The following is a 19,089-nucleotide window of genomic DNA, read 5'->3' as shown; positions in this document are numbered from 1 at the left end:
CTCCCAGCACTGCACTCACCCGAGTGTGCCATGGGGTCGGCCCTAGAACCTTTTTCTTAGTGTCGTGAGGAAAACAGTGTTATTAGGTGAAAATATTTTTTAAATTAATTCTAAAAGTGATTGGTAGTTTTTATACTGATTTCCTACTAATATTGTTGCCAATATCAACTTTTTAAAACTCAGAATGCTTAAGTGCATTATACCTTCTCTTTGTTTTCTAGGATACTGTGATTTATGATCGACTGGCAGAGACTTCAAAATACAAAGAAATTACCCTTAAACATTTAGAGCAGTTTGCTACAGAAGGTGAGTTAATATGGCAATAAAACATGATTAAAATAAAATCACATTCTTCTGATATCTTGCAAGATCACTGTTATTATTTTACTTAGAGATTCCTAAAGTGAGATATTATTGTTGTTATTTAGATTTTACTATATGCTGTTCCCAGCCAGTACTTTTATTTTATTTTCCTAAAACTGTATTTCTTAAAATTTTGAGACTTTGTCCCCATGCTTTAGGTGGTAGGACCCATAAATCTGTTTTACTTTTCAGAATGTATACTATTTACAGTTTAAACACTTTACCCTGTATTTCAGGCAATCCATTAAGAAAAGAAGCAAGAGTCAGAGAACTGAGATATTCTCACCTGACTAAGAAAAAGAAAATAAACCTATATAACTATTAAAATAGTAATTAAATATAGTTTCAACTCGAAACTTTTTATTAAAAACCTATGTAACTATTACAGTACTTAGTTTAGTTACAACTCAAGACTTTTCATTTAGCCCCTACCACATGCCGGGCTCTTTGTGAGGCCTGAGAATCCATGAACAAGTTTACCCCTGTCTGTGATGTGCATAGTCTACAGAGATGATCTAGATGAGATGAAAGGAAATGAGGGTTGTTAAACACTACGGTCAGCTACTCTACAGAAATTGTAGAGACTTACTCTAAACTTGACAATGGTGCTCATAGCTGTTTCTAAGTCTCCCGTCTCATTTTCATGCCTATGCCTCAGCTAACAATGGCACCAAGCATGACCTCTGATCAGATACATTTTTCTCTCAATCCTGGCTAAGACAGGAATTTTTTAAAAAATTACTAGGCCAAAAAAACCACTAGGCTTTGAAAAGCAAGGACTCAAAGAACTTTCTCCCAATTCTCCACAGTGCAAAAGCATGGAAACATACATGTCCATAGAGTTCAGATTCCTTAAGTTCCAGCTCCTGAAGGGCTTGGCAGGTGCAGCCTAACCAGCATACAGCACAGGTTCTTTTTCTTCCCCTTCTCTTCCTCTTCTTCTTTTTCAATGGGGGGCATCTTTCTCCCCTCCCGTTGTGATAGTGAAGATACTCCAGCTCTCAGACAGATTTGAGTTGGCTTGGCCTCCACCTCCACCCCATGATTTCTGTCCCTGGGCTGAATGACTTCTACTCCATGCCTACCCTTGAGTAAGTGTCCCAGCTAAGTTTCCAAAAGAGAAAAACATGCCTTAATATGGCCCCAAAGATATAAGTTCCACTCTCAGTGATCTGGCGATAGACAGCCCTACTCCTTTCGTGGAAGGTGCAGTCCTTTGAGTACTCCATGTCCTATGCTCTTTGCTTCTTTCTTCTGACGTGTTTCCCCAGACATATTTTATTAGACTTGAGATCACTAGGCCTAGCATCTGGTTCTAGTCATTCTAAGAGTTAAATGACCTTGAGTGAGGGCATTGTCTTCTTGCAAACCTTGATAACTCCTTCTTTGCATGGCTGACAAATATTTTTGCCTCTCCTTCTTCCAACCCATCTACTTTTTTCTGGTTGAGTTTGAAGTGAGTTATGAAATTGACAGGCACTGGAGGAAGGTCACCTCAAACAGCTTTTGACAGTTTTCCTAGGGCACGTCTAATGGCTTTTCTTTTTTGTCACTATCCCTCAACTGTACTTACGCTCTTTTTACTGCAAATTTACAGTGGTAAAAAGCAATAATAAACACAGTCATATATCCCAGTAAGAGGGAAGTGGGTCTCTCTCTTCCTTCCTTCATAATCATCTATGAAGCTACTGGTATGAGTCAGCCACTGTTCTTGGTACTGGAGTTACAGCTATGAAGAACTCCTGATCTGGCCAGGAGCTTTAATATAAGAGACCCACAAGAAAAAACTGAAACATTGTCATTCACACCATAGGAGTGTTTGGGGATTTCTGCCCACAGGGCCTGAGTGAGAGGAGGTTACTTCAAAGAGATGATTTTCAGAGCTGAGTCTTAAAGTAGATGTAAAGCAGATGGTGGAGAGGTCTTGGGGAACAAGGAATGGAGAAAAAGTGACCAGCATGTGCAAAGACCTTGGTATTTAGGAAGTGAATGGCAGGGAGTGGGGTTGAAGGCAGTTGATGACAGGTGTATGAGCCATACTTCGTGGTTTAGATTTCCTCCTGGGGAACAGTTTGGAAGATTCAAACAAAGGAATAACTTGATAAGATTAAGTTTTTAGAAAAGTTACTCTAGGTGTGGAGGATGGATTAAAAGGGCTGAGAATTAGAAGCAGAGTGCCAATTTTAAAGGCTAGGGAAACATATTTTATACTAAAGTCTTGTCATTAAATTGGACTCAGCATATTTTTTAATTGAATTGGTCTTCTCACAATGGGACTTTGTTAAATAAAAATGGAAACCTCGGAATTCTGAATAACTTCTTTGGTGGGTTGGGGTGGGGTGTATGCTACCTTTTTCAGGGTTAAGAACTTTATGTTTTGCCGTGGCTGAGATTTCCGAGAATGACTTTCAGGAGTGGCGTGCAGTCTATCAGCGAGCATCTACATCTGTGCAGAACAGGCTGCTCAAACTCGAAGAGAGTTATGAGTTAATTGAGAAGGTATGTGGACGACCATTTTAATGGTGTAGAAAGTTTGGTGTCGAGAAAGTTTTGATCTTTACTCAATGGAATAAAAATCAAAATATCTTGACACAACACTTACTGTTGAAACTCCAACTTAATATGGGTTAAAATTTTGCTGAAAAATCTTTGGGATTAGACATTACTCTGTGCAGATCTTTACTCTTTTCACAATTTTGGACCAACTTTTGGACAGTCTAGCAGTCTCCTTTGCCAATGTATTCTGTTGCTTCTGCATCACTGAGGGTGTGGCGCACACCCACAAAATGCACACACACATTACATACACATACATGTGTGTTTAGAGTTAATAAATGTGTATAACATGTAACATAAAATAATATAATAATTATATGGCTATGTGAATCTGTGGCTAATAGTAAATAATATGTAAGTGAATAATCCACTGCTTACACCTGGCCCGTCACTGTGCTAAGCTTATGTACATCTATCATTTCCGTCACGACTATAAGTATCCTCATTTTACAGATAAAGAAACCAAGGCTATTCAGCCAGAAAGTGATGGATACATTATGATTGGTGCTGTATAAATAGCAAGAAATTTTGCATCCTTAATTACGAATAGCAAACATTTTCGCATAGTGCTTTATGCATGCCAGGTATTGTTCATAGCACTGTCATCTATTAACCTCTTTAATCCTCACAACATCCCCTTGAGATGTTAGTTATGCCTGTTTGACAGATGAGGAAATTAAGGCAACAGAGAGGTTAAGTAATTTGGCTGAGTTTACACAGCCCAAAGAGGGTGAGACAATTCTCACTCTTGCTGCAGTGTTCATGCTCTGAATCTCTCGAGTCTTCATTCTAACCTTGAACTTTCCATTAAGTGATTTCCCAGATACCTAATTACTTCAACTGTACTTATGTTTGTACTGCACAGAATCAAACTAGCCTATTAGCTATACTTGACTTGATCTTGCCTTCAGGTAAGTAAAGGCTGACACTTTTTCCTCTTTCCTCTCTCTCAAACTATGTTCTTCCTGGTAGTTCCTGTCTTAAAAGGTAGCTAGTGCTGCTGGTACCTCCCTGGACTTTTTCCCTCTTTCACTCCCCATGCGCCCTCTCCTTTATATAATACTGGGAAATGTCATGTTCTAGCTACAGGTGGTTTTCTCTGTCATCATATACAGTTGCTATTTGTAACTCTAGATATTGGGGAATGTCACATTCTAGCTGCAGGTGGTTTTCTCTGTCATCACATACTGTATGTAACTTTAGATATTGATCTTTTGTCTTCAGTAGATAGTGACCATTTCATGGGAGGTGGTTTGTTTCTCACATATTATACATTATATTCCTTACAGTTTATATGATGGAGATATATAGATATAGATCATACATGTAGATATGTATCTAGATTATCTCCCCCTTAGGAGGGTACATCAAAATGTTTGTAGAAAAATAAAAAGTACGAATCTTACTATGAACTTTTTGAAGACCCCTGCCAATTTGAACTTAATATTTTATCCTGCTGATTTTTAAGACGGGTGATAGTATGTGTGGTACCTTCCAACTTGGTCCCCCCCCCCCAATTTTATACATATACACACAGCAGGGGGCTGGTTATCAATTGACTTATTGAATCAATATCTATCTATTTCTGTCTCTTTCTCTCTCCTACTTCCTAACATATTTATATATGATTATGTTTTGGGGGTATTCTGTGGTGAAATAAAATAATCTGAGGCCATGACCATAATCTATTTCAATCTCTCCAGCCAAAGTCACATGTCATCTTAAAGCACTAACAGTACTGATTTTTAATCATCTGCTTTTCTTACTCTTTTAATAATTAAAAAAATTACTCTGTTTGGAAATGATTCTTTTTTCTTGTCTCCTTTTCTGCACAGCCTAAATATAATGTAGCCTTTCTCCCTGCTGAGACAGAATTAATATATAGTAAGTGACAATAAAAATATATTTGAAAAAGCACAGTATAGAAAATTCTTGAGTCGCATGTTTAATGTGCCTAACATTGTTACTCTGAATGTCCTAAAGTTCAGAGATTAGACTTGCTAGGTTTAACAGGTTTTTTTCCTTGTTTTTTTAATGTCTGTGATTAAATGTCTTGTGACTTCCAGCTCTGAACTAAAATAGATGTTCAGCCTTTTTCCAGCAGATGGTGATCATGAGTTACATTGAAATTTAAATGGCCCAGGGAAATCCATTAAAAGTATATCTTTTTTTTTTTTTTTTTGGTTTACAAATATAGAAACCTCCCTATGATTGCCTCTTACCTAAAACAAATGAAAAAGGGAATTTAAAGCAAATTCATCCTTACTTTGTGATAAACCATGTTGTAAATTTTGTTGTAAATCTAAGGCCCAGAAAGGTGAAAAGATTACCTTACTTTGCCAGCCTGTTCCAAATAAGCACTAGTTTCCTGTATCCATCCCTACTCCTGAAATCAGAGTTTCATTCAGTTATTCATTTAATTAATTTTCATTAAGCGGTTAATCTCCAACAAGGATGGCACAAGCAAATGAGAAAGACTTGGCCGTGGCCTTTGGGTGCCATGGTCTGAACAAATTCCTTAAGTGAAGGGATCGGAAGGAACACAGAGAAGTGACCCACATACTTGCTCTAAAGGAAGCCTTCAGAGTGGTGGTAACTTTTGAAATGGGCCTCAAATGATTATTTTACCAGTTAGAGAAGAGTAGAAGTCTTTTTAGGGAAAAAGAATAGAAAATGACAGGGGTCTCTGCAACCGAGCTGGTTTTCTGAAAAGTGCTTTTGCCAACCCTGATCATTTGAGGACTATAGGGTTTTTCATATATCTAGAGCCCGAATGATGTCATTTCTTTCTTGTTCCAAGAAAAAAATGAGCTTCCATTCTTTGTTAAAATCAACTGGGGTTACTGTTCACTAGAAATAGTGGTTTATTGCCATTAAAACAACCCTGGTAAGGCAGGTTTCAACATGTCAATCCACAGATTCTGCTAATATATCACCCTGGCTTTAAATTTAGCTGTTAAACTCTTCGGGTTCATTCATTTTGGCTTCTTCTTTATCTACTTTAACTGAAATTTGTTGATTATGTAATCTATTTTGTATATGATTGGAATCTATTTTATATATACCATAATATTGGACTTAGCATATGAGAGTGAATTTTTAAGCTGTGAGAGTGGTTTTCAAATTTTTTTAAAAGCAGAATCCATTTTCCAAACAAAATATCCTGAATCATCTTATATATGCCTGAATATGCCTGAATCATTTTATATATATATAAAATATTGATAAAAGCAGAGCTACTCTGGTTAAAAAATGGAGGGGTAGAGAGAAGCCCCCAATTGGCTCCTCTTTCAGTCTCTTCCTTGCCTTTATGGTGGTCCATGAGGGGCTTTCATGACTGTGGGGCTCCACTGAGCACAGCTGGAAAACCATATAATATTATATATGTGTGTGTGGACTTTTTAGAAAAGGTTCTTCTCCAAAATCAGAGCATTATTGTGGTCATATACAAGATGTTTCTGAACATGTTTAAATGAATGATACAAAATGCCATTGACACATTACTAGTAGTGTCACATTAAAGACATTCAAAATTTGAAAGATTTGTAGAGCTTTTTTTGAAAACAAGAATATTTTTAATATGTTACAAAATAAGTGAAATTTTTACAATATGATTAAGGTTGTACTTTTAAACCCTACTCTTTGCTCTCTCTTATCCCTCCAATGTTTGTTCAAACTAGTAATTCTGTTTTTTAAAATTTAGTTTAAGCCTTAGCCCTTTGGGGGCTATAAATCCTAGCAAAAGCAGAAAAAAAAAATCCCAATAGGCCAAGAACATCCAAGAAGATACTGACATTTGTCCATTGGTGCAACGCTTTGTTACTTTTCTACCCCAGCACCTCTGAGCACTAGAATGTGCTGCCTTCAACCACCACGGGCACACTAGAAGAAGGAGGAAACAGGAGTCCTGAAAATGTTCTCCAGATATTGTTATCCCTATTGGCAGTCATTGTTAGACGAGAAGATTTGGGACTTTTAAATCCGTGTATAAAATATAACCACTGCTGCTACAGGATTGCACTGTTTAGGCTCTAACACTTGCATTCATATAGTAAATTTTTCAGTATATTAAAAAAATTTGTTCTAATGCTATGAGTATTTCAAGAATCAGTTACTGATGCATCATTTTTTTTTTTTTCCTGTTACTGAATATAGGCCAAGAGGTGACATTTATTACTAGGAAGGCCTAACTTGTTTAGGAACAAGGAAGTTCCCATAGTTAAAATGCAAAAGGGATTATTAGAATTATATTAGGTACTTCCAGTTGTCTTGACCCACTTCGAGAAGGAGCATTGCAGCTTCACTTTGGGGTTTGTGGACAGTAACACCTTAGTCTCTCTTTGTCACCACTTGAGAGAATTTACAGTTGTCTCATTCTTTCAGATGACAAACTTGACCTGTTTATCTTCCTTAACCTTGTTCTTTTGAAAGACAGTTAACGTAATAATTTTAGATTATGAAACCATTTATAGTGTTGGTCTATATTTTTAAAAATCAGATTATTTTTTAAATAAAGTAAAATTTTAAAGATATTAGTATTTGGTCAGAAAGAATTATAAATAACAGAATAATTATGAAGTTTTATGTTTTATTAGCAGCAGTTTCTCTGAAATGTCTCACCTTACTTTGTTCTGTTACTTTACTTTTATTCTAACATATTTCTAAGACACATAAGTTATTTTTTGCTTCATATTCATACTATGCTGCTGGATTCCTTAAAAAATTAATAGTACAGAGGGCTCTGATCTTACTTTCTTACTTATTTTATAATTAAACCATTCATTGAAATATGAAGGTGTGCCTTCATGGTAAATATAGTTTTTTAAAAACTTTTTATATTTATTCGCTTCAATGGAAAAATGCAATTATATCTTTTGCGCTGCATAGATTACCTACTAATAGCTTCCATGTTTATAGAAGCAAGTCATTTATATTGTTCATTACAGAAAGCACTATGAGATATAATACCTGTCCAAATTGAGCATTGATTGAAGCAGTATTTCCCTGATGATAACATTTTTCTTTTTCTCTTGTTATGAGGTGTAAATTGGGAAACATGTTTTTAAAAAATTAGAACTTACTCAATGCTTTTGTCTGTTACAGTTTTTAAAATATAGATTATGGGTCAGAGGATCATTATGGGTCAGAGCTTAAAAGTAAAACCAGAATGCTGTAATTTTGGCATCATCAAGTTATCCTTTGATCAGATAGTAATGTTGTGTTTTACATGCATTTTGTAGTTTGTAATTAATGTATACCCTCCACTCAATTGAAGCTTCATGAGAACAGGGACTATATTTATCATATTCATCATTGTATCTCCAGTGCTTGACTACCTGGCCTATGTTAATTAGTCCATAAATATTTTATGAATAAATGAATTATTCAATTTAATAATTTATTCAGAAACTGGAGCTTAATAAGTGCTTGCTTAATGAAAGCCTGGCCTCTATTGCTAATGTAGTTCATGCTTTCCATGCATCGAAGGCATTGGTATCAAATGTGTTGTCACTAAGGATTAATTTAGGAATATGTGAGAAAAGGAGCTAATAATTTTACAGAATGTGCTCTTTAGAAGTTTAGACTCATTTATTTTAAAAACTTGCCTTCAGAGTTACTTAATATATAAATGTGAGAAGAACATGGTTGGAAAGATTCAACAACAAACATGAGCACTACGACATGGCAGGCTCTGTTCTAGGCTCTGGGGCACGGTAGTGGAAAGGGATAGAAAACTCTCTGCCTTTATTTTAGTGTGGGAGATAGGCCGTAAACTTGTAAACTAAAAAAAGGTGGTTCCACACAGGGCTTAGTGCCCTGGCCACTGAGATAGGCACTAAAATAGGACAGTGAGGTCATGATTTTTTCTACATTATTTCCTTTGCTACTTCCCAAAATATGGTTTACATTTTTGAGATATTTAAAGACTGCCTTGGTGTGGCATAATATAGATCAACCATTACACTCATTGTGACTAAAAACAATTTAGCGTTCTTTGCAACATGTGGTAACAAATGGTTTAGAGAATTCCAAGAGAAATATAAAACTTAATAGAAAACAGGACTTTTCTTAAACATTTATTATGACTGCCAAGTTCACAGTAACTTCTGTATTAGAGTGGAATGCTTTTCCAGATAAAACTACCACATCTATTCTTAGTAGCCACAAATATCACTTTCATTTCTACTAAAAACTAAGTGAAAATTTACATGATGTACTGGTGATTTTGTGGTTTAAAATTCCAGTAGTTTCCTGTTTTAGTATTTGCTTAAGAACATTTGGAGTTAGTCAGCTCATCTACTAATAAGACCTGCTACTTTTTGAGCATTTACTGAACTCCAAGTCCTTTACTCTTTACTGATTATTTAGTTCAAGGGCCTCTAAAATAAGACGATCCATTGTGGTGAACAAGAAAATGTTCGAACTTCTGCTTTATTTATGTTTTATCTAATCTTTGTTATAATTTCTGTTTTCACATTTTACAATGCACATAATTTATTAGTATTAATAGAATCAATGTGTTATACAAAAATATAGCAGTATTATTGGTAGATACCTCAACATTCTTTTCCTAATGTACTACTCAAAAAAAGTTTGAGATGACTGATCAAATTTTATCCCCAGAATAATCCAATGAAATCAGTATTATTAGGCTTTTTTTGTTGGGGAGCTCTAGTAAATGTTTTATTCGGGGAGGTGAGGTCAGTGGACCTCTGAATTCACTCTGCATTTTCATTTAACTCTGTTCTATCTCAGAATTTTCCCATGATAATATAATATGTTTTATAACATAAAATATGTCATCAATTTCAATCTCTCAGTGTGAAGAAAATCAAGTGTTATAAAAGTTAAACTCTTGAAGGTAAACCACTTGTATCACAATTTGTTTTTCTTAAGACGCTCTGGTATCCTGTCTTTAACCATATGTGAAGGTGTAGTCTCTTTTATAGGCTTATCTTGCTGTTGTGGAAATTGATGCTTAGGTAAGTTACTTGCTGAAGGACACATATCTGGTGGTTGGTGGAGCAGGGATTCAAATCCCAGTTGTCTTCATTCCAAATGCTGTATTAATAATCCATAGGTTATACTGCCAGCTTGGTTTAGAAGAGAGCAAGAAAGCAAAATATTGGAAACTTGAAAAATAAAATGTAATCAAGTGTGTAGTTGCATGGTGACTAGATGGGGGGGACAGCATTGGCGTGTTTGGGATTTGTCTAATTAGCAGGTGAGGCAGCTTCTATGTAGTCTATGTATTGCACTCTATTTTCCCTAAAAATAAGGTGGAAATACGTTTTTCATTATTTTCCCTCAACTCCTCTTTAGAATCTTCTCATTAAAAGTATTTAAGATTTCCTTAGATCTCTAATCACATGCTTCTCCTTTCTGGCACAATAGATTCCTTCTTACAAACACTTCGTGGTAGACTTTCCACAATGGGTATTGCTGTCTTCTCGCCCAGATAAGATGGATGTGTTGTTTTTGCAAGCTACACCCAATTGCCTCTCAAATCCTGATTCCTATCAGCTGGGTGTGTGAATGCTGGCCTTATTTGCTCAGCTCTTGGCTTTGTGTGTTCAAATGTGATTTCTGTGTTACGAAAAGCACCAAGTTAAAAGCTATTTCTTGGCCTTGGAAAAATTAAATGGTTTCATGATTTCTTCAGAATCAGGCAAATGAGCCATCCCAATGGCTTAGCAGCTTAAACCAAAAGGAAAGGAGGTCTGAGGTTCTCTCTTTTAAAAAAATAAAACTGCATGATCATGTGCTAAAAGATGTTGAGAAGAAAAAAGCACAGGAGTGAGTGTTGCCAGTGGAATGGAGAGCAGAGAGGAGCCTGGCAGTCTTTGAGAACCAATGTTGTAGAACGGCTCTGAGAATTCCACAGCACATCCAGATTCAGGGGTTACCATATTTTAAAGCTAAAGAGAATGATGACTGCAGCTTTTTTGACTGGTCTTGCAAACTCCATTCTTTCTAATCCAACCCCAGTCAGCCACTAGTGAACTTTGTGAAATGTAAACCTGATCCTGTCTCTCTCCTTCTAAAATTCTTTGCCAGATGCCCTTGGCCTTTGCAGTCCTCAGCACAGCACACAGACCTTTCAATCCATTCCCTGCTGGCTTGCCCAGCCTCCTCTTCCTCGCTTCATTCATTGTTTCTATATTGACTAAATGGCAGCTTCCAAACATGATATGCTTTTTCATACCTCTGTCTTTGCACACGTTATTTGTTCTGTTTGGAATTACCTCCTCTTATTCCTCCCACCACTCCTGATTGTTTAGCTAAATCTTAATTCATTGTTTAGGATTTAAGGTCAAGTGTTAACCCATATTGGACAGGTTTTTTGAGCCGTCCAGATTAAGAAGATACCTCTTTCCTGTGTTTATCCTTTGTACTCACATAAAAGTGCATACAGTGTATAACATCTAGTAATGTGTACAAAACATTTTTTAAGATAGGGCATAGCATACAATAATGTGATTTTGGGGAGGAACACTGTTTCTCTCTGATATGAATCCTATATTAGAAGTAAGAGGCTTTGTCTGTAGTTTGGGATTGCAAGGAGAGGAAACAACTGGGACTAGAGGATCGAAGACCAGGCTAAGGGAGAAAGGTAGGAGGTGGATAAAGGGATATCCAGAGCGATTAGTCAGGATGGAGCCAGATGCAAAGATGGAGTGCTCACAAGTACCTTACATCAAGGGTCTGCAAACACTAGCCCAAAGGCCAAATCCACTCACTGCCAATTTTTATAAAGTTTTATTGTAATACAGCTACATCCATTTGTTTACATATTGTCTTTGGCTGTTTTCATGCTATAATTACAGAATTGAGTAGTTGCAGCAGAGAATGTATGGCCCTCAAACCCTAAAATATTTACCGTCTGTCCTCTTACAGAAAAGGATGGTCAACCCTGCTCTAGATCAGCAGTTCTCATAGTTAGGTCCTCAAACCTGCAGCATCATAACCTCTGCACCTTTCCAGGCCTCACCTGAGAACTGTTCAGGGAGAAGTTCTGGATGTAGAGCCCAGCAATCTGTGTTGATAAGTCCGTCTGGTAATTCTAATGCATGCTAACGTTTGAAAAGCACCAGTCTAGATTCATGGCCCTGTGGCTAATTACTTATGGCTTGACAACAGCCAGGCGGGTAAGGTTTAGGAGAAACAGGCACCAGGGAAAGGTAAGGAAGAATCCAAAGAGTCTCTAATGATGCTTTCTGAAATATAAATTCCATGAAAGAAGGAACTTACTCTTCTGTCCCCGGCATCTTGCCCAGAACTACCTGCCCAGTGTGTATTTGTGGATGAATGAATGCAGGCATGCATGTGTACTTGTAATGAAGTTCAAAATGTGAATTGAGGGCCGGCAAGTGGAAATAGAGAAATATGTACACCTGGCAGGAATGGCTCAGAACTGAGGCTGAAACTTACTCATAGAAAGAATCATTAAAGACTGAAGAACAGAGACAAATGTTTAAAAACCTGATGATTTGAATAAAATTGTAGCTTTCATTTAATCTCAGTTTTACTTCCCGTTCTGTACCTCTGGGTCTGTGTTGATTCTCAGTGTTTCGTTCTTAACATCATAGCTCAGCTGCAGCTCTGTTTGACCTTAGGCAACTTAACCTCCCCAAAGCTATTAACTCAGTTAATAAATGTTAAGCACTTAGCAGTGCCTGTTACATTTTCTCTGCTCAGGAAATGTTAGTTGTATTTTCACCTTCCTAGTCATAATCTTATTACATATTGAAATAAACGTTACTATGCTACTAGTATTTATCCATATTTACTCCAGTGGTAAAAATTTTCTTCCTAATATTATCTCTTTATCTTTAAAGAAACTTCTGGCAAATAGCTCTTGTTATAATCTGAAACCTAAATTGATATTAGTTTGATTATTATGCTTTTCTCATTTAGGAACATATTATAAGTTTTAAAAAAAAAATCATCTAAGCACTGACAAAATATTTGCTAATATGGAAATAGCTCACTTTGAGGTTCTGTTATTTAGTAAAATATACAAGTATTGGAGGAAAAAAAATTTCTAAATCTGTCATAATACATTTTACCAGACTGTACATGAAGTTTTTAAATACTCTCCATGAAGCTTTTTATCTTCAATAGAGTAGAAATTTTAAATTTGTATGCCTTTTTTAAAAATTCTGCATACATTAGGAACATCTAAAAGAGAAAATAAGATTATTGGCAGCTTTATCAGGTGAATAAATATTATTTAATGATTTTTCAGTGATAACTAAATCAAAGAGTCATCAACCTGAAACCTTTATAACTTTTGGCATGGTGACATTTTGAAAGTAAAATTAGTGTTTGGGTTTTTTTTAATTCCATAAATGCCATGGGAATTTTATCATGTTTCAACACTTGCTGAATATGTAATTCCCATAGTGCCCATTAGTGGCCATCTGTGTAAGGTAATACATATTTGGGAGGAAATTGATTACGGACTAAACACTCTTGTGTTATGATCAGAAAAGCACGCAAAGTTCAAATCTTTTTTTCTAACGACTATTATGTAGCTAAAGATATTAATTTCCAGAGGCAGAACAGCCTATCGCTCAAGATTCTAATCTCACAATAAATGACACCAGGGTAAAAGAAAAGGAGTCTGCAGAACCGAACCTTCCACTAAAATTAATAAATGCTTTTCTTGAGGAGCTCTAGGATAAAGGGAAAATTAACAGACTTGGAGCACAGTGTTTTTACAGGCATCAAAGCAAATGCACTGCAATTTTGCTGAATATTCAGAAACATTTTATTACTCGTTTTAGAAATTCCTGTTATAACCACCAACACACTCCATGTTAACCTACTTGTAACTTTTCTCAACATACCTAGCTGGCCCTACGTCTTTGGTCCTTTATATTATTTTTGCCTGGTTTGAAAAATGTTTCCCTTATACCTGTCTGTGCAAAACCAGATGCTTCCTTTTTTCAAATCTGATTTTGACATATCTCCCCAGTGAAATCGTTTTATTTTTATAGATTTATGTGTGGAAATGTATATCCATATACTTTCTGAGCTCATTTCTCCCCTTAAAGTAGACCTAGGAGATATACAGGTATTTTTTTGTATATATATTTCTAATGAATGTGCTCACTTCTTGGCTCTGACATTATGTAGTTGCTGCAGTGTTTTGTAAAACACATTACAAAAAATAATTTTTTTGGTTTAGAAAATTTTGAGGGTTTATTTTACCGAACTATCTCCATGATCATCAAAAAACCTTATCATGCCTTCTGTAAAATATTTAAAATTTGAACACAGCTACATCCTGATGTTTACTGGGATGTGAGCCAGAATGATTAGCTGAAAATGCCCTAAAAATAGCTGAAAGAATTGGTAGAATCATTGTTTAAATGTTGAAATACAGCAATTGTGATGCTGGCATAGTTGATGTGAACTGTTCTTTCTTTTCTTTCTTGAACTTCTTGATGATAATTATTCATCAGGTTATGATAGATTCTAAATCTGCTTCCCATTAAAGGTTATAAAATAATGCTATCCTCTTAAAGAAGGAAATTTGCCTTCCTGTTTTATATATTATATGCTAAGAAGTCATGCATCAAGTATATCTAATAGCTGTCCACATTATTTGGAATATATTGGAAAGAAAATAGTCTAAATTGCAGCAATATTTTATAATATTTGGATTTTTGTTTTGTTTTGTTTGTCATTAGCTCATTTAGCAAACATACTGAATGCTGTCTTTCAATGCATTGGATATATAAAGATGAACAAGACTTAGTCCCTACTTTTGAGCAAACCTACCAGACTCATACCTTTAAACACCTAATCTTAATATGATATGATGTGTGAAGATGAGCAAAATTCCATTGGAGCACAGGAGAGGGGAAAACTTGTTTTAAGAAGTAAAGGAAAGCTTAAAAGAAATAGTAAAACTGTTAAGTTTGTCCTTACAGGATAAGCTAAGTTTCACTAGACAAGGCGGGGGGGGGTATATACCTTTATACACATACATACGTATACATATACAAACACTGTGCATATGCATGCCCATCGACACGTCCATGTGGCAGAATCTGTTGACTGGCTAATATAACACCCATTCCCATGTCCCTTCTGCCTCGATACCTCTACTGTGCAGACTGGAAAAGCTAAATCTGATAATTAGGCGTAGCTATGTAATACAGCCTGGCCACTTGGCCATATTTGAAAATATGCTGAGGGCTTTTAGAAACACTTTTGTTTTTCAAATAAGAGACAGATACAGTTGGTATTACCTCCTTATTCTTGACTTCAGTATGGCTGTTATACATTGACAGCCACCCGAGACATTGAGAGAGATCAGGAGAAGGAGTTGAAATATGGTCGACGAGTCACCAGTTTAATATCCACAACTGCCTACTTTCATACTACTTATGTGAGGAAAACTAAACCTTTATAGAAGCCATTGTTAGTCAGATTTTTCTATTATTTGCAGCCAAAAGCATTTCTGACTAATACAGGCATAAACTACACACATGCATTCTTACATGTTTGTATATATAGTTAACTATTTTCCATGCCTAACCAAAATTTGAGACTAATTTTAGACTTCAATTTTGCTGAAAAGTAAACAGGGCTTGACAATAATGGAAAAGTAGAAAACGGATTTCTTTGTGATCATCAACTCTGACACTATCCTCAGACTTAATTTCCCTTGCATCCATTCTGTTGTTGCCTATATTTTAAATAAAAAATGAAGACGAGGGGAAAAAAAGGTAAGAAAGATAAATGCATAAGTGGACCATGCTAGAAGATAGTGTATTAGTCCATCTTCTGTTGCTTATAACAGAATACCTGAAACTGGGTAATTTATAAAGAAAATGAAATTATTTCTTGCAATTCAGAGGCTGGGAAGCCCAAGGTTCAGGGGTTGCATCTACTGAGAGGCTTATTTTGGTGAAAATTCTCTACAGAGTCCCGTGGCAACCAGGGTGTCACATGGTGAGAATGCACTGAGCAAGAGTTAAGCTCCTCACTTGCCCTTCTTATAAAGCCATCAGAACCACACCCATTACTGCATGAATGGATCAATCCATTCATGAGGACACAGTCCTCACAATCTAATCATCTCTTAAAGGCTCCACCTTTCAAATACCAAAATTGGATTTTCCACCCTCTTAACACTATTACAGTGGGGGTCAGCTTTCCATTACATGAGCTTTGGGGGGACTCATTTAACCCATAGCAGTTAGGTTATGGGGAAAGAGGGTAAGACAGAATTGGTTGTGGCTTGCAGAGCACTGGTGGGAAGGGTGCCCAGCTAGTAACAGTGCCTAGTCAGGTAATGGAAAGGAAAGTTGAAATCTTAGTCCATCACTGTGCAGATCTATGTATTTAGGACCAAGTACACTATTACCTGTGTCCATTTGGCAGACCAAGTTTCCCTAACAGCCAAGACATTGTTCTCTTCCCACTCCACCACCTCCATTTAGAAAGATGAGAGTAAAAACTGTTCTTTGTGAGAGAATAGAGTAGCTTTCCACAGAGCATATTGGTTGTATTTGGTCTTATATAAAAGCAAGAGATCTTTACCTTTCACTATGCAAATGTGCAACAATGTGAAAAACACTTAACCTGTTCTTTCTTACAGAGACAAGTGCTGTCACTTTATTGCTCTCTTCCTCATAATCTCTAATTGCATCATGTGTTCACATTTCCTGACACTGCATCAAATTGCAATTTATTGGTATTAGCATATATCCTTGCTCTTTTTCAAACAGGTCAACAGGATTGCTTCTTCACTGTGGTAGTCTTCCATTTCCATAGTTTTTTGTTTGCTTTTTCTTCATAGGTGCATGCTACTTTTTTAACTGACTTTTTATTCTTCCCCTGCCATGTCTTTTTTTGGGGTCAGTTTTTTACCTTAGAGAGGACAGTAATAAGGTAAGACAGCTTCAGGGAGCCTCAATCTCGTGCTAAAAGTACTGGATGAAAGTCAAGAATCCTTGAGAGAAAACCCAGTGGGATAGTTGGAATTTACAACAAAGTCAATGAATTATCATTTAGTCTCTGATTTTAAAACACATACACTTCAATTTTTTTTATTCTTAAAGAATCTAGACGTTATCTTCTTAAAATTTTTACCACTCATTTTCTTCAGAATCTTCAGTTGCTTGGAGCTACAGCCATTGAGGATAAATTACAAGACCAAGTGCCCGAAACCATAGAAATGCTAATGAAAGCAGACATCAAAATCTGGATCCTTACAGGGGACAAGCAAGAAACTGCCATTAACATTGGTAATTCAACTAATTGAAGTTTTAAATCTTGGTGCTTTTTAACAGGTTGATATATTTTAGAAGATAGATTTGAGACATTTTAAGATTTGAGAGATTTGATATTTCAGGATTCTAGATTAGTAATATTATGAGGCTTATGTATTTACTGTTGGCCCCAATACCCCTTTAAAGTTACATACTTTATATACTGCCAAACTTTAGATCTTGAAATCACATAATGCCCTCTCTCACCTTTGCATCTCTGCCTACCCCACCTAACATCCATAAGTGGCATATGTAGATAACATTTCTGCAGTTATCTACGAACGTCTGGAGATTGGACTATGGCAGCCTTGTGTATTGACACTTGTTTATCTGACCAAAGGTTATTTCTGAGATAGGAAGTAAGAAGGTTACCAGTTTGCATTCATCTTACAGTTAATTCTGATTTTGGGGAAACAGTTTATATTGGTCAGCTAAGATAAGTGCAAGGAACACAGCAGGGAACAACAACAAAACCTCTGCCCTTGTTCAGCTCAGATCCTAATCGGGAACAGACAATAAAGTAAATTAGAAAAGTACATCGTAGATTAGATAGCAATCATTGCTATAAAGAAAAAATAAAAGGGGAGGACATAAGACATTGTGCACAGAGATTCAGTTTTAAATAGGGAGATCGGGAGAAGTCATTGATTGAGAAACTAACCTTTGAGCAACGACCTAAAATAGGAGTGGGAGCTTGTCACATGATTAGAGAAAAGCTATGTTCTGGTATAGAGAGAAAGAGCACAAATGCTAAGGGGGAGAACAGTAGGAAAAGAGGCCAGCAGCAGAGCAGAGCCCAGGTTGGATGGGGCCTCCCAGGCCATTGTAAGGACTTTGTATTTACTCCAAGTGAACAGGGACACCACTGGATGGTTCTCAGCAGAGGAAAAGACATGGTCTGACTTTACTGTGAAAACAGTCACTATGGCTGCTGGTCTGAGAATGGACGTGGAGGGAAGCAAGAGTGGAAGCAGGGAGACCAGTGAAGAGGCTTTTGCATTAATCCAGGGGAAACATGGTGGTTGCTTGGACCAGGTGGTCACAGTGGAGGTGGGGAAAAGGGGCTGGGTTCTCCTCAGGTGTTAAAGGTAGAGCCAACAGGATTGACTGATAGATTGGAGTAGGGTGTGAAAGAACAAAAGTCACCAGCGGTCACGAAAGGTATTCATCACTGAGAAGAATCCTTACTGCAGTCTCTTTCCATATTTACTTACCAAGAAGCCTGAGCAGGCCAAACGTTGCCCTTGTATTCATCCCTCCTACAGCAAGCAACAACATTTCATTTTTAACTTCCTGTAAACCTGGAAAACAGCTGACTGCCATCACTCCTAATAAAATCATCTTGAGCTATTTTGATAGTATTGTTACCTTAACATCTTCATTTCTTCTCTCTGGAGAAATTGTGTCAATTAATTTACTCTGTGTTTGGACATAGGCCACTCCTGCAAACTTTTGAAGAAGAACATGGGAATGATTGTTATCAATGAAGACTCCCTTGATGTAAGTAAAATTATGTTTTTTAAAAACTCCTTCAATAACTTAATCATCTTTCAGTATTTTATTTTATATTGGGGTAGCTGTGGAAATATTTTTTCTTCCTGAAGTTAAAAGACACCTTATCACGATTGTTCTGCTTTTACATAATGTACACTGTTTTGAACTACGCTGATGTAAATTTATTGAAGTTTTGTGTTCATGACAGCTAAAAGAAATCACTAAGTGATTTGCTTAATGTTGTGAGACAAAGATGCTTTACAAAAACATTATGTCAGGAGGTTGCTGAGTGATTACAACTTGTTTATATCTGAGTATTTTGTATATTAAGCATTTGATATCTGCTGCAGCTTCTAGTGTTGAAATATATTTTCCTACTTAATAA

The 19,089-nt window shown here is 36.4% G+C and overlaps 1 protein-coding gene across 2 annotated transcripts in view; it reads left to right on the top strand.

Annotated features, from left to right (window-relative positions):
- ATP8A1 (ATPase phospholipid transporting 8A1) overlaps positions 1–19,089 on the top strand; it is a 219,369-nt gene that overhangs the window by 106,646 nt on the left and 93,634 nt on the right. For both annotated transcript variants that reach the window (XM_063107852.1, XM_063107851.1), the window contains 4 exons: positions 222–306; positions 2,723–2,862; positions 17,048–17,186; positions 18,646–18,710. In XM_063107852.1, the coding sequence (XP_062963922.1) occupies positions 222–306; positions 2,723–2,862; positions 17,048–17,186; positions 18,646–18,710 (429 nt within the window). The remainder of the gene's footprint in view (positions 1–221; positions 307–2,722; positions 2,863–17,047; positions 17,187–18,645; positions 18,711–19,089) is intronic.

Source organism: Cynocephalus volans, chromosome 9 (assembly GCF_027409185.1).
Source record: "Cynocephalus volans isolate mCynVol1 chromosome 9, mCynVol1.pri, whole genome shotgun sequence".
Taxonomy (NCBI): Eukaryota; Metazoa; Chordata; class Mammalia; order Dermoptera; family Cynocephalidae; genus Cynocephalus; species Cynocephalus volans.
This window is presented reverse-complemented; position numbering and strand designations above follow the sequence as displayed.